Genomic DNA, 17,370 nt, shown 5'->3' on the forward strand with positions numbered 1-17,370 from the left:
ACCTAGCATATTCTTAAGGGTCTGGGGGGGGGCACGTGCCCCCGTGCCCCCCCCCCTGGATCCGCCTATGCAAGGGGGTGTGCACGCCGTGTATCCGCCACTGTCTCTATGAAGAGGCGGTTGGGGCACTCGTCTGGGGGGCTTATTATGCCCCCCTATAATATCCGGAGGATTCGGTGGTTCTTTCCCAGGAAAATTTTAGGAAGTCACATTCCTGAAGATGGCTTTTGACTCATAAAAATTTTTGAATTTTTCCTCATTTGATTCTGGCTCATAAAAGAACAGATCTAAGTTTATGAAAATAGCAATTCCATAACGAAATATACAGTCCATAAGTGATAATTTCACAGAATTATATAACATTTAATAATATGTTACGGTTGAATCATCTACATAGTGAATTTTTTCCTTGAAACTGCAATAAAATCTAAAAAAACCTATGAAATAAACATTATGAAATAGCATTTTCAATAACAGCATCAGATTCTCATTTATCTCATGACACCTTCATTTTATTTGTTGTTTATATAAATCTTTGGACTGAGCATGCTATGATAAAGCAACTAATGAAAACTAAGAATTATATAATTGCAAAATAATTGGTTCAATGTGACTTCTTGCACATTTCATACTCGCTTCACGACAGACGTTTGCTTAATTTGTTTGTTTTTGGGTCCCTCAGAGATTGCCGTCCAGCCGACCTGTCCATACCACAATTGCAACCGTTTTATGCCATATGCTTCCATGATAGGGATGTAAGTTCACTCCACTGAAAAGCTGACCTTTTCACGTGGCTGGGCAAGATGAAGGCCGAGAAGTATTTGGAATGCAAAATACAAAATTCCTTAGACTTGAGTATTTGAAAAACGAACTAGAATAAATACCTTTTAAATACCTATTCAAATACAAAATACATTTGTATGGAAACAAAGAGATATTAAAAAATAACACCTGATTAGGCACGTAAGAATAATTGCAAACATGAAGAAAACGATTCTAATGAGAACGAAGTAATCTCTTGAGAATAATGTCACAAAAATGTTATCAGAGCTATTTCAAAAGTACATATTTCAAAATTGTATTTTTTATTTTAGAACGGGAAAATACCAAAAATTTGTATTTGAAACATAAAATATTTTAAGGTCGTGTAAATACCAAATACGAAATACAGGTGTATCTCAAATGCGTATGTTAAAATAATTGTGTATTATTCACTATGCCTATTCACTTGATCGCAAAAATGACCAGCTGAGCATAGTGCGCGGAGTACATCCGAAAACACAAAATACAGCCGTGATTACCAGCGAGAGCTTTCACTATGAAATAAATTTCTAGGCTATCGCGATATCAAGGCAAAAGAATAGGTAAAAAATGACCGAACCACGATTCTATCATAGATATCACGGTCAACAGATAATGACAGTACCTAAATCACTAAATTCACGTAGAGAAACAAGTAAGGATAACTTTCTTAAGATACATGAAAAACAGAAGTATCGATTGTACTATCGTTTTCAATAGTGTGTAGACACCCCAGATTCCCACTTAAAAGATGGGTCCGAGTGAAGAAAACTTGTGAGGTTGGCACATAAAGCGACCCTCACTCGTATACCACCAAGAGCCGATGAGGCTGGAGTCAAACTCCAGGAGCATGAGCCCAATCGAATTTCAGATTAGCGGATGGGGTGTAGGTACTGCGCTAACTCACGTTGACCCGTCGGAGTGTTCTCTTTCGGGCTCCGTGTTTTTCCGATCTTAAGATTCATATTTGGACTCACCGTTTATCTCTTATTAATACTTATTAATATCTCTTATGTCGCTCCGTGGCCGAGTAGATATATACTGTACGCGGTAGTATAAGTAAATTTTGGGGGGGAACATTGACCGGGTCACTGCTGCCATGGGAGAGTTGTTATTCAGAAGGGAATCAGAAAGGCAGAAAAAGAAGTTTTCGAGACTACAGGCCACCAAGACAACTACCTCTCCCTTGGACCGGAAACGCTTGGTGATCAACTTGACTAATCAGGACATTGACGAAGCAACGGAGTCCGTTCTTGCCAAAGGTCTGAACTTTGCCCCGGCTCCTAGGATGATACCTTACAGCGACTTCATTGATGGTGTCGAGCAAGCCATTAGGAAACTACCAGGGGAGGCTGCTGAGGAGGTGAGAAGTGAGGTCTCCATGGTCCTGAAAAGGGCCGTTCCGCCGAAACCCAACATCTCAAAGGAAGAACGTGACGCACTCCGCGCCTTAAAACAAAATAAAACGATCACTATCTTGCCAGCGGACAAGGGCAATGCCACTGTTCTCATGGAGACCACCTTATACCAACAGAAGATAGCGGAATTACTTCAGGACAAGGCCTACGTGAAGCTTCTCCGGGACCCCACTGACAGCATAACGAGGAAGACAATTACGCTCCTCAAAGGATCGGCTCTGCCGATCGAAACCGTCAAGAACCTGAGGCCACAAGCACCGGCTCCTCCGAGGCTCTATAGATTGCCGAAAATCCATAAACACGGAGCACCTTTGAGGCCTATTGTAAGTGCCATTGGATCACCCACCTATGACCTAGCGAGACATCTCGTTGGCATCCTCTCTCCATACGTGGGACTATGTGAACATCACATCAAGAATTCCGCGGAGTTTGTGCAAACACTAAGTGAAATCCATGTGGAAAAAACAGACCTACTAGTTAGCCTAGACGTAGTGTCACTTTTTACCCGTGTTCCTTTGACTGACACACTATGTCTCTTGGAACGCAAGTTTGAACCCGACACAGTGAAATTATTTCACCACGTTTTAACTTCCACCTACTTCCAATTCAACGGTGAATTCTTTGAGCAGGCTGAGGGAGTTGCCATGGGGTCCCCTCTATCCCCCGCCGTCGCCAATTTCTTCATGGAGGATTTCGAAGAGAAGGCCTTAAACTCAGCTCCGCTACGCCCGAAGTATTTCTACCGGTACGTTGACGATACCTTCATAGTGTGGCCACACGGGAGGGACAACCTTGACCAGTTATTGGAGCACATGAACAGCCGGCATCCCAACATCACCTTCACCATGAAACTAGAGAAGGATGGCCGGCTACCCTTCCTGGATATTCTCATCCAACGGAAGAGCGATGGAACTCTTGGCCACAGCGTTTATCGGAAACCGACAAGCACCAACTTGTACTTGAATGGAGGCAGTCACCATCATCCTTCGCAGCGCTCAGCTGTACTGACAACCCTGTTTCATAGAGCCATGTCCATCTCTGACCAAAACAGTTTACCCTCGGAGTTGGCACATCTGAAGAAAACCTTTGCACAAAATGGTTACAATGGACACCAAATTTCCATGGCCCTTAAGAGGACCTCCGAACCACGGGATAAGCGCCATATAGAGGACAAGGAAAAGCCGGTTGCAAGAGCGTGCCTGCCTTATGTCTCATCAGTTTCGGGGAAGATTTCGAGGATACTCAGGAGGCACAACATCGAGACCATCCACAAGCCTCCCATGAAATTGAAGGAACAGCTGGTACGAGCGAAGGACCCAGCCGGTCTCAAGATTCCTGGTGTCTACCGTGTCCCCTGCGAGTGCGGTGAGGCATACATTGGAGAAACTGGCCGCACCATTGAAACCAGGCTTAAAGAACATAAGCGGCATCTGAGGCTTGGTCAGCTAGAAAAATCTGCCATTGCTGAGCATAGTGTCGAACACGCCCATAAAATTCAATTTGAAATAACAGAGATACTTTGTCATGCCAAAAGTTTTTGGGACCGTCTCACCAAAGAAGCCATCGAAATTAAACTGGAGAGGAAGAACTTTAATCGCGATTCAGGGTATTCCCTTAGCAGCACTTGGAAACCCGTTCTGAAAAAACTGACCGAATACAGGGAAAGGACGATACGACGGACAGACCAATCCGGAGTCAACCCCACCAGGCGGGAAACCACCAGCCAATCCCGAGGAACCTGACCGGAGGAGGGCAGCATATAAGCAGGCCCATTCCCGCATCACAGCATCCAGTAGCCCTGATGATGAGCGCCGAGTCGGAGCTCGAAACGTCGGCCATTATGAAGCCTTTAACCCGGTGGGAAACCCGAGAGAAGTTTACTCACATCATTCGCCGGAAAAGCATCAAATCTTTCTTTGGGGGGGGAGTTCGAAGCCGAAATTATAATACTTTTTTTCACTTTTTAAAGAAGATCTCCTGAACATTAACATACTCTAGCAGACGACTCAAGAAAAAGTTAGTGCTGTATATGTAAAGGACTGAATTTACTTAACTAAAACTACCCTCCGAGGTAATACGCAGTACAAAACTTTTAACATCAAATTAACTAAGGGGCGGTAGTTCAGGAAAAAAACGAAAAATTCGAAAACGCGTACCCTAGCGAAAGAAATTAAATCAATGTAATAGACACTATCAGTGTAATTCGCCCAGCTAGGGCATAAGCATGGAAAAGAATCAACCGAAAGTCAGTCCACAAAACATGACATCAAGTTCACACAACCTTAACACACTTATCTAATACACTTAACTATTGATCCACTTGGTACAAACGCACGAATGCGTGATTGATGAATGGTTTTAAGTTTATCGCAGCTGTGATGTAGCTACTCCTACTCTTCTGCTTCATAAAGACTCGGGTAATAAACTCGATCGATTATGTAGCATACAATCTAACTTACTTTCAACTCATCATCATTCACACATTCGCGCTTTTCTCCTATGTTTTCTTTCGTTCTGCATTCCTTAGAACTTCTGTCTTTTAGACAACTGCCTTCATGGTGACTTTTTGAAATGGAAACCCACTTTGTTCCAAATGATTGTGGCTCCTTCATTCTACGGCTAGCCATGAATATCTTTGCGCACATACCCCTACTATTTGAACCAAAGTTAAAAATGAACGCGAGAAAAAACAAGAAAGGTAATGCTACCAAAATCATATAAAAATATTAAATGGTACGGTTTTTATACGAGTTCAAACTGGAGTCGCTATACTTTTGGTAAGGAGAGAAAGAAGTTCGCCCCAGCATTATTTTCTTCGTTTCATAACCGCTAACATCTCGCACCATATGAAAGTATTTTCGCTCTCATTCATCGAGACCCTTTAAAAAGAATCCCGGTTTTTTTTAACCAAAATGGAAATGGTTTCTGAAGCACTGTGTGACAGTGTACGAGAAAATAATATTTCATAAATTGACAGTTGAGAGATACCGAAGAAAAAAACAATATCATTTCAGTGAAGTATTTCCCACTAACAATGACATGAATGTAATTGAATAAATTCATTCAGTGCCATAGTCAGGAATTTTATTTTGGGGGAGGGGGTGGGAATCCAAAACGAGGGAGGTCCGGAGGATAATTTTTCAAGAACAGGGTACCGATTGAAGGGTTTTAACTAAATTTAACACTTTTCATAATCGAAAAAATTAATTTTTCGAAGAAATGTTTTCTTAATTCATGATTATTTAATATCATATCCTTTATTATTTAATTTGTCTAGTTTTAATGATTAAACAAAATAGCAATCTTTTTTATGATGGTGTAATAATTTATCACTTGCGACTTTCCCCTGCTCAATGGTTAATTTATTCTTTTATGTATCTATCAATATTTCAGGGGAAAGGGGGAGGGGTCCAGCCCATCTAAATCAACCTCTCTACGCCACTGAATTTAATAGTTATTAACACATCTTTCGACAAAAAGTGGAGTGTCATAAAAAAAAACTCTGTAATCACTGTCTCTTCATCTATTTCCGCGATAAGCTAAAGCGACACCGTCGTCATCAGACATTAAACAACGCGGTGGTATCCCAGAAAACACAATTGTATTCATCGTGGGATCACCGCGGAAGCCTTCTCAAGAAAACCGGTATATTATAAAAAAATAAATACCTACATGTGGCTTTGGCGAATCAGCTAATACCTTTAGACTTAACATTAATACACGGTGAGAGAAAATATTGCTTTTATTACTAGTATTGTAATCAAGAGCGATTTTTTGCCGAATCGTAGTGATATAAAATCATTTTAGCTCATTCATTCCCCCATCATCAAAATAAAAACAACATTGAAAATTACGCAATATGTCTCAAAAAAATGATGGAGGATGCGAATGGTTTTTACCACTCAGAGAACATGATAATCTTTAAAACGCATAATTTTTCCACCCTACCCCATATTGAACTGAGTTCAACTCAAAACAATGGAATGTAGCATAGGGCGAAAGGCCATACTACCGATACTACCGCGGGACAGCAGAGGGCATATCCGTCGCCGCAACAATACTTTCGTTCACCTTGGAAACCAGTAAAACGTATCCGTACGGTGACATTTTATCAATTGGATTTTCCAAGCGATAGAGAGCGGATGCGATAGCATATTGTGGTGTTAAAAACGAAGTTTAAACGCACTGGTTACATTATAAAACAGCTTCAGTAAATAATACATCGATCACTTGAGTATTAGAGGAAGAAAATAGTCATATCGCAGGGATTTGCAGTGAGCTACAGCCGGCGGAGTTCCGATTTCAACCAACAGAGTTCGAAAATAACTCCTGAAAATAAGATATTGCATTTATTTCCTGCTATTGAATCTCATAATCGATTCCATTCAGTGGATTTGGGGTTGATACCAAAGAGCAGATCTCGCCATCTATATTTTCCGCCACGTACATCATGGAACGGATTTTAAAGAGAGTTGCATCGAGCATCTCCGGGAGTGTGCTGGGCAACAGCCTGGAGGAGAGGCTGGATTATGAGTATATTGCCCACCTGGAGCATATTCAACCGAATTTGAATGGAATGCCCAACGAGCTTCTCAATCAGGCAGAAAAATGGTTGATTTACCTGGTCGGAGTGACTACCGAAAGCCTGGAAGAAAATGAGAGGCGAAACATCCACCTGTTCGTTCTCCTCAATGCCATGGCATCCGGAACCCTCACGGGTGTACACAAGAACACAAAACCCCCAAAGCCAGAGGAACCAATGCCTCCACATCCGAGAATGTACTTCGACGACACCGGGGAGGAATCGCTGGTCGCGGAGGTCATTGGAGAAGACCTGAGACACGCTTTGTGTTCAGAACTCAACGGAGAGGAAGGTGATGGTGCGAATTCGGCCAAAAGAGGGCGTGTTCAAGAGCATCCAGTGACACAAATTCCTGTCATCGCCAGTGACATCTCGCCTGGTGACACAAACCGTCCTTCCATGACGGCTGAAAAGGGAAGAGGAGGACACGACCATGGAAGGGGTAACACCGACGTTCGTCCAGATGCCGAAGGTGAGGTAATAAATTCAATTCATTCCAAACCTCTGAACCGTGGCTCATTTAATCATTCTGCCGTGCCAACTGAACAGAATACAGAAGGCAGAAACAAGGGAATTGGTCGCAAAAGTGCGAATCTCAAAGCATAAGGTTTTTTGATAAAGGCAAAAGGCAGACGCGAGGAAACAGATAACACTAATACTCGTGTCAGTGTTGAATTTTTGGTGGTTAATTCTCACCTTACTCTACCAAAAAATCCTGGAGCTTCATATCGTTCTTGCGTGCCAGCTAAACGGAAGGCAGAAAGCTTGGATGAGGGAAAGGGTTACAAAAATGGGAACCTCGACGCCAAACGTTTCGCAATAAAATCCCGCTATATTGAATCAAAACAAGCTGATGGCTTAAAAAGGTCAGATGGGAAGACAACAGGTGGAGAGAATGTCAGAATGGAATGCAGGAATACACACTTCCATGGCGAAGGAAATGTCGTATATCCTATCGACGTCGACAATGAACGCATTTATTCCGGCAACCATGGAGTTCTTCTATCCGAGAGTAAAGGAATTAAAAGGAAAAATGCAATTGGTGGCGAGAGTCCTCCCTTTCACGAGAACGGTAAAGTTATTAATCCACGCCACCTCTCACCAGAGCAAGTTTATGATTTGGAGAATTCAGATATGCCGCCTAAGAAGAAAAAATTTTGTCATAACACACAAATGGGATGCAATGACACTTTCGGTCGTGGTGAAGGTGATTTATCAAAGCCAATGTATATCCCAATAGAACGTGCTGATGCCCACAATAATCTTTGTACGTCGGCTGAAGACGAGACACAGGAATTGGATAGTGCAATGGACTGCGATAGCCCTCATCTTGATACCGAAGGTGACGCTATGAACCCAAGCAGCATACCATCTCAGCATTCGCAAGAGGAGAAAATAGTGGTCCGTAAGAAACAAATTGGATGCAATCATGCTCACTGCCCTGATGAAGGGAATTTTTCAAATATAATTTATATCCCATCAGAACCTGTTGACGCCAACAACCATCCTTATATGCTGCCTGTGTCGGAGTGACTCGCGGAACTTCGGTTTCGCGGAAAAGGGTATCACCATTATCGCGAGCCGGCTATTCTCCTCCCCCTGTGACGAGGCCGACTAGTCACTCACTCAACCCCTCCCCCACCCCGGGCAATGACCTTCCTATCAATTCGAGCGGTACCTGCAACCTTTGCTCCTCAGGATTTACTTATATTGAGGCGCCGTCCTCCGGCCAGGACCTTGTTCCTTCCTTCCCTTACTCGGTCGCGGGTCGCTGTCCGACCTCCTCCGAGCATCCTCCCTTACTCGGTCGCGGGTCGCTGTCCGACCTCCTCCGGGCATCCTCCATTACTCGGTCGCGGGTCGCTATACCGACCTCCTCCGAGCATCCTCCCTTCCTCGGTCGCGGGTCGCTGTCCGACCTCCTCCGGACTTCCTTCCTGCCTTCCCAGCCTCGCCAGGAGCCGTCGTACCGTCCGCACCCGAGTCGCCGTCCGTCCCCGGTCTCGTCTGCCGCCGAGTTCATGTGAGTCCTCAATTCCCCCTTATCCGCTGTGCCTGATCGTCCAGTGTATCTGAATATTAAAAACTCCTGAATTAATCCACTGTCTAGTTATTGAGAATACGCTCCCCACCAATAATGTTGCGACCGCCAACCACGCGACATTATTTTGGTGTCAGGTGTTTTGGGGAGTTAAAAAAAAATTAGTTTCGAGCCCGTACTAAAATTTATAATTTGAAACAGTGGTTAATTTAGAGACAATTTTGAAATTTATTTCCATTCAATAATGCTTGCATTGAACTAGTCGTAATGTCTAAACCTTTTGCGTTGTTTGATTTTCGCATTCAGTCTCACTCGAATCTTGTTGCTTCCGCTTAACTTTCATGAACTAAGTTTGCCATAGTTTTGGGGCCCTTCCGAAATTTTGTTTTTTTTTACCGCTTACCACAATTTTCCGCCATGGCTTGGCCTAGTTATTCTTCCACAAACCCCTTTTCCCCCTATTTTGAATCATCGTGCATGAGGGAATCCACTAACCTACTAGAATTTGACCCTTTTGTGAATACGATTAATCCTGCTCCCTCCTATGTTCCCCCTTCCCTTCAGTCTGCATCTGCTTCAAACACTTTAGGGAGTCATGTTTATTTCGTTCCAAATTTTAGTGGGGATGATGACGTGTCTGTCGAAAAATTTTTAGAATGCTTAAAAATAACAAGCCACCTTAGTTCTTGGAATGAAACTCAAACCCTTTGCGTAGCCCGTTTGCGACTGCATGGTTCCGCAGCAGAGTATGCTTTTGCTAATCCACATATGTTAGAAAATTTTGAAAGCTTTTCCAGCTGCTTACGCAAGAGATTCACGTCTCGCGTCTCACACCTCTCCCTAGAACGGATGTTTTCAAATTGCATTCAATTACCGCTTGAATCTGTGACTACTTACTCAACCAGGTTAAGAAAAATTGCGCGCCAATTGCGAGAATCTATGAAGGACCCAAATTCTGAGGCCGTAAAAGCAATGATAGAAACTAGGGTTTTGAGTCAGTTTCTCTTGGGCTTGAGAGAAGAGATTGGGCGTTTCGTGCTAGCCCGTCATCCCAAAAGCTTACTAGAAGCAGAAGAGCAGACGTTAGAAGAGGAATCTAATGTAAGAAATTATGCTAGTAAGGTTGCTCAAATGTCATCCTTGCAAATGAATTCTCAACCCCCATGGTACCCCCCTCATAAAATTTCCGGAAGAACGCAGGGCGCGGGTTTCAATACTCTCCTATCACAGGGTAGCCACGTTAATGCAGTACAGAATTCTAGAAGCAGTGGCGTATCGCCGAATAGTAATTCCACGAATGTCCACACTCCTCCTCCAATTGGACCCAGATGGTCGCAAGCTAGAGCGGGAATAGCAAATCCCCGAAATTCCGAAAATTGCTTTTCTTGTGGGAGAGCGGGCCACTTAGCACGTAATTGCCGTACTAAGATTCGAACCTGTTTTCACTGCGGAGAAAAGGGACATATTTCACGTGACTGCTCTCTCCTGTGTTGTGGCATATGTAAAGACGTTGGTCACCGTCCTATCGACTGCCCACAGCGCGAAAACCGTACTCAATCGGGAAATGGGATAACCCCGACCAACGGGTCGGGGAAGACTTCATCCTAGCCGTCACACCGTCTAAGGGAATGACGATTAGCATGCAGATAATGGGAAGATCGCATCAATTTCTAGTGGATACGGGTGCTGCAGTTACAATAATACACGAGAGAATCTTCCCTTTCGGAGAATTGGGCGTCTCTCCGTATCATCACGTAGTAAAAAGCGCGTCAGGTCACGCTTTACCAATCATTGGTCAGAGTAACATACCTTTTTGCATGGATAATCTTATATATTATCATGATGGGTTAATTATAAACTTAGGAAAAACGGACTATGACGGCATTCTCGGATTAGATTTCATGAAGAAGTACGGAAGTAAAATCTCCTTAGCAGATAACACCATGACGGTAGGAGCAGATCACAGGTTGCCTTTGGAACCTAAGGGCCTCGAACCATCCGAAATTGATTTGATTTCTTTTGATGATCCCGAGCTAGAATCAAGCGAAGAGGTCGAGAGACCGATGCAGTATGACACCTCATCTCATACCTTGAATGACGTTGTAGAGAATAGTGAGAGTGCTAGTCTTGAACAAACCGAAATTGATTTGATTTCTTTTGACGACCCCGAACTAGAATCAAGCGAAGAGGTCGAGAGACCGGTGTGGTACAATACCGCACTTCATAACTTGAATGACTTTGTAGAGAATAGTGAGGGAGTCAGTCAGCTAACTTCATGTGATCTTCGATTTGACCGAGTTGAGGGCGCGGAGACGCCGGTGCATCCCGTAGATGCATCCCATAACTTGAATGGCCTCGTAACTCAGGAAATATCCAGTGATCTCTCGTGCGTTAGCCATAGCGAAAGCAAAGGGTCGAGCGAGGTTTCAGCTGGCCTTAAAGAGAAAAACGAAAGTTTTACGAAGATTTCAGAGCCTGCAATTGAGGAAGATGGCGATATTAGTAGAGATGCAACAGTGCGTTTAATGACTAAAGTAAAGATACCTTCCTTATCCTACACTCTGGCCCTTGCTCAGCAGAAAGACTTAAGTGGCAAAGACGTTTTGATAGAATGGGAAAACGGGGATGCAATTATACCTCGAATGCTAGCAAGAGTAAGAGAGAACGGAGAGATTCCGTTAATGTTGTGTAATATTGGAAACAGCGAGCAAGTACTTAGCAGGGCTACGGAAATCAAAGTGGAGTTAGTGGAGGAGTGTATGATTCCGACAGTGAATAATATTTCGGGCGAGGACATAGAATTGTGGCCAGAAGAACCACAACAGGTGGATCTATTGTCCCTGTTTAACTTTCAAGCCGTGCCACCAGAAGCACTAAAACCCTTAAAAAATTTAATCCTTGAATTTTTTGACATATTTATGCATGGAAACGCTTCCTTAGGCTGTACTAGTTTAGTTCAGCATACGATAGAAGTAGAAAATACCAAGCCCATTAAAAAACGGCCGTATCGTGTTCCATTTTTTCAGAGGGAGTTTCTCGATCAGGCGATAAAGGAAAAGCTGCAGGCAGGAATAATATCACCCTCAAAAAGCCCCTGGTCTGCACCAATTATACTAGTCAGAAAGAAATCCGCGGACGGAGGTCCTATTCAGTACAGACCTTGCATCGATTATCGCGCACTAAATAGCGTGACCAAGAAAGAAGTATTTCCTATGCCGAACATAGACGAGATATTGGGTGAACTGGGCGGTGCCCGTTATTTCTCCACTATGGATCTTTGCAGCGGATACTGGCAGATTGAGATGGATGACCGTAGCAAAGAGTACACAGCTTTCAGTACATTAGATGGCCATTTCCACTGCGATCGCATGGCGTTTGGCTTGGCGAACGCCCCATCCACCTTCATGCGCCTAATGTCAACGGTTTTAGACGGATTGATTCACCGTGGCTGTGTGTGCTATCTAGATGATATTCTTCGGTACGATTCGACTCTTAAAGAACACATAGCGGGTATTCGTGAGGTTTTCTCCCGACTCCGGGGCGCAAGATTAAAACTGAAGCCACAAAAATGCAATTTCTTTCAGAAAGAGGTAAATTTCTTAGGCCATCTTGTCACTTGCGATGGGGTCAAACCAGACAAAGAAAAAATTTCCTCTATTAGTAATTTCCCAATACCGGAGACTGTAAAGGCTGTGCAATCATTCCTCGGCTTAGTAGGGTATTATAGGCGGTTCATTCCAAACTTCGCCATGATTAGTTGCGTCCTAACACGACTAGTGAAGAAAGGAGAGAAATTTTTTTGGGGTACAGAGCAGCAAAATGCTTTCCAAAAATTAAAGCTGTGCTTAACAACGACACCTGTACTTAAATTTCCAAACTTCGAAAAGCCCTTCATCCTAACGACAGATGCATCTCAAACCGCCCTCGGAGGCATACTCTCGCAAGAGTTCGAGGACGGAGAACACCCAATTGCCTATGCGAGCCGACAACTGAGAAAGGGTGAAAACTCCTACTCTGCTACAGAGCTTGAGTGCCTTGCAGTAGTAGAAATGGTAAAAAAATTTAGAATCTACCTACTCGGACGTCAATTTACCTTGTACGTGGACCACAAACCCTTGCGTTGGCTATTAACTCTGAAAGAACCTAAACCCCGACTCTCAAGATGGATCATGGAGCTCAGCGAATATACCTATACTATCATGCACAAACCAGGACCTAAAATACCACATGCAGATGCGCTTTCTAGAATGCCTCCCACCGTTAATTCTTTAAATTCAGAAATTATGGACTATGAACCCACATGGGATAAAGAGAGAATAGCACAGGAACAGTCCGATTGCCCTGATCTACTGCCATTGCACGCTTTGGCCCGGAAAAATGATCCACTCTATTTTTACGATGGAGACAACGTACTGTATAAGGTTCACCCCACGGATATAGATCCAAAATTCACAATTTGTGCACCCAGAAGTATGCGGAAATCTATTTTGACTCGTTGCCACGATAATCCCTTATCGGGACATCGAGGGATCGAAAAAACATTTGAAATTGTTCAACGACATTTCAACTGGAAGGGTTGCTATTCAGACACCCTCACATATGTGCAGCATTGCATCGCGTGTCAGAAGAAAAAATTACGCTCGGCTAAGATTCCAATACAGCCCGTCAGTGAAGCAACTTACCCGATAGAAAAATTAGCTTTAGACATTGTCGGTCCTTTTCGCGTCTCCTCACGCGGTAATAGATATATTCTAACTTGCCAAGACTATTTCACTAGATATCCCGAAGCTTTTGCAATCCCGGACCAATCAGCCAAAACAGTAGCGGAAATATTTGTGGAACATATAATTTGCCGTCACGGTGAACCAAAATATTTATTAACAGATAGAGGTGCAAATTTCACCTCCGAACTCATGAAAAATGTTTGCCAGAAACTGAATATAAAATCTATATTTACTTCTCCGTACAATCCCGCCGCAAACGGTCGCCTAGAGCGGGCACACCATTCCTTTGCCTCTGTGATCTCACACTATGTAGCTCAAGATCACTCCGATTGGGACGAACAACTTGGCTTTGCGTTGTTTACTTATCGGAATAACCGACACAGAATCACGGGATTCTCCCCAGCTTACCTAATGCACGGTAGGGAACTCAATATGCCTGGGGACACTATTCTCTCCCCAATTCCCGTTTCCTACGCGGAAGACCCTCCCTATGAGTACGAAATACAGAGAAGGTTGCAATTCGCACACGAACTTGCCAATGAGTCTAATAAAATTTCCACTGAGTTGGAACATCATAAACATAACTTAGGCTTGACTCTTCCCACACTAGCTGAAGGACAACTCGTTCTTTTACGTAATCAGACTCTAGCGCGCGGACAAGTGCGAAAGTTAGCCTCTCGCTGGCTAGGACCCTATAAAATAGTGAGGGTAAGAAGCCCTGTTACTGCAGACATACAGGACCTGAAGGATGGTAGACGACTTCTGGCTCATTCACGCAACCTTTTACCTCTCCCTCCAGATCCTGATCCTCCTTTACCCGTGTTCGTGGGAGACGGCTCCAACCAACAAAACGCTGAAAAATCTACTGCCCCCTCCCCTGCAGAAGAACCCACTCAAGCATCCCAACCGCCTTCCACAGCCAAGGATTTAGAAAAATCCGACAATCCCTCCCCTCCGTATAACCTCCGACCTCTCCCTGGAAGAATCCTCCCTTCCCAACCTACACCCCGCCCGTAAGCAGCGGCAGGGTTGAGCTGCCTACAGGATGGCATCACTGAAGAGGCGGTTAATTGCTATCTTTGGGAGCGAACTCGCGGACTTGGATTGCGGGGACTCGCAGGAATGCAGTTCAGCCGCCGACGCGGATTGGAGTACCCCCGCCACGCCCGAGCGACCGCCAACCCCGGGAGGAGACTTGCATTTGGGACTGCCCATGTGTGTATCCTCTATGGCTACAACCACATGTGCTTGGAAAGACGATGACTGGTTCCTGGACGGCGAAGACAGCAATTGGCGGCCTCGGACACCGGGTAGAGACATCGATTGGGCCTTGGTGACCCGCAATGGACCGGACCTTAACCGCCAAAATCCCCCTTCCGCAATCTATATTCACTCATACAATCCCATTTCCGCATTTCCTACCCCCTTGGACAACTCCCGGAAACCCAGAACCCTTTCCGGTCATCGCCGCCGCCGCGAGCACAATCGCCGGCGGAGGGCCATAAATGTCGCACGGCGCGCCCAGAAAACGCAAGGACACCTTCTATGATTCCTTCTTCCCATCCTATTATCTAAAAGTAACAGCCATGGCGAGTTTACACTTGCAAGGTCTCATGAAGACTTTCATTTCAGCCACCATGCTTCACTTGGCTTCAAGCATCCTGCGCTGCACCCTACTGGCCTTCGCAATTCCGCCGCGCTCCTGTTTGTGCCGAAGCACCAGCTGCTCTTCACCCAAGGAGAGTGGCTAGTGCACATCGACCTACGGACCGGAAACCTGCGAGAGGCGCTGAACGACGTGCGAAACCAAGTTCCCCAATTCCATGTGTTAGGGAACAAAATACTCCATTCCTCACCGTATGTGCAAGTGGAAGTTGAAAATATTCTACACGAATACCTAAGTAGTTTAAATCTAAGTTTGTCACAGGCATTGCTCAGACATGACAACCTTAATTTTCCTAAAGTTTCGCGATCCAATAGAGGGCTTTTTGATGCGCTAGTGCTTCACTGAACGGCTGCCTAATCGTCCCTCACCGCAAAGGCGGGATATTTGTAAAGCACCATCTTACCTCAATTCATATCCTTAAATCATAGGGGATAAGAGAGAATAAGCATCGTTTTTTAAAGACAACCAGTTCCAAGGACATGGGCGTAACCAGCAAGGGGCAGGGGGGCAACTGCGACCCCCCCCCAAATAAGCAAAAATCGCATATGTCTTTAATGAAAATAAAATTTTGCCAGCAAATGATTTTAATAACTAATAAAGAGCTGTTGCAGTTTTCTTAAAATGTTGATTCCATTCCCCTTTTCCATGTTTAAATCTTACCTACAACATGAACAGCCATAGCTTGCCCCCTCCCCCCTAGATTTTACCCTGGCTACGCCCTTGCCCTCGGAGCCTGCAATGAGGAGGCGCAATTCAATCCTCGGAACGGTGGTTTTCGTCGCCACTTCGGTCGAATTTTAATCGACTTTGAATACTGTCCGCGACGCGGTAATGAGTGAAACGCGATCCACTTTTTTTTTCAATACTTTGGAGCATGGTCTTGGCGAATGCAAGGAAAACATTGAAGAGTTATGCATTTTATAAATCACACCATCATCATGAAATTATCGCGAAATCCAAACGATGTAGTTTGCGATGATTCTGAAGGCCGTTTTCGCTTTATAACTCAACTGTGACATCATATGATGACGCTCATTAAGGTAAATTAAACAAATTCGATTATCACAAAATCCGCATACTTCACAAAGGTTCCAATGAGTTTCCAAGTCTTACAGAACAAAAGAGAAAATCAGGGGGAGTGTGTAGTAAATGACTTCTATCAAATAATTAAAACCAATATTTTTCTGAGCAGAACAATAAGTTCCCAGTAATAAAACAAAATATGTGACCCCTATCACCAGTTTATGAACTGCTCGTTAGGTAACGCTAACGTCGGGTTTTTATCCACCCTTTAAAATCAGCCAATCCCCTTTTACGGATACCTAGCCCTAATTAATAATGAGGCCATTTAAAAACGATAAGACAACGCTTGTACCATTCCTGATGTTTAATATGACTCATGGCCGCATAAAAAATTGAATTCATATAATGAGCTGCGACAGCAATTTCAAATGATTTGAAACCTTCAAGAAATTTAAAACATTTGAATAATCTGATAAAAGTTAAAAACAAAGTATTCCGCAACGTGGACTCGGTCCAACAACCACAACCACTATAAGTCAGACGCATTACCATCACCACTCCCTCCGTGCATAATGTGCGTGTTGGAGTTCTTGTTCGGCGGGAGACGGACTCCATGCACATTCGACTGACTTCCTCCTCATACAGTGTGCTTGTAAAGCTCCTTATTATCCTCAATCTTAAGGAGGGAACCAATTTGGCGTGGTGGCAAGAGAAATGGCTTCCCACCCTGTGGGCTCGGGTTCAAATCCCGGCGGTGGCAGAGAATTTACAGACTGCCCGATCCCTCATATAATTAAGTGTGGAGACATTTCAAGCGCAACACTCCGTCCGTCGGATGGGACGTTAAGCCCTCGGCGCCTTTCGCTAAGAGCAGGCTAATGTCGACGCCGGGTTTCTCTCCACACTTCCTTCCATACCCTTCCCTCACGGCAAAAATGGCCTTAGCTGCCGGTAGCCACCGCCAAATACCATACCTATTGTCACCCGTCTTCCGTGAAAGATATAACATATCGTCACGTATCGGGAAATAAATTCTAACATAGTGGTATTTGACTTTTAAATTACTTATAAAAATTTGTAAAAAAAAAACAAAAAACCTCTTACTGATTACCAAG

General features: G+C 44.1%; 1 protein-coding gene across 1 annotated transcript; it reads left to right on the forward strand.

The window, feature by feature from the left end:
• The first annotated feature begins 1,900 nt into the window (after nt 1–1,900).
• Nucleotides 1,901–4,781, forward strand: LOC124166496. The gene is made up of 2 exons (XM_046544025.1): nt 1,901–3,659; nt 4,747–4,781. The coding sequence occupies exons 1-2, from the start codon at nt 1,901–1,903 to the stop codon at nt 4,779–4,781; spliced, it is 1,794 nt and encodes a 597-aa protein (XP_046399981.1).
• The last annotated feature ends 12,589 nt before the right edge of the window (nt 4,782–17,370 follow it).

This window comes from Ischnura elegans, chromosome 10, assembly GCF_921293095.1.
Source record: "Ischnura elegans chromosome 10, ioIscEleg1.1, whole genome shotgun sequence".
In the NCBI taxonomy this organism is placed as follows: domain Eukaryota; kingdom Metazoa; phylum Arthropoda; class Insecta; order Odonata; family Coenagrionidae; genus Ischnura; species Ischnura elegans.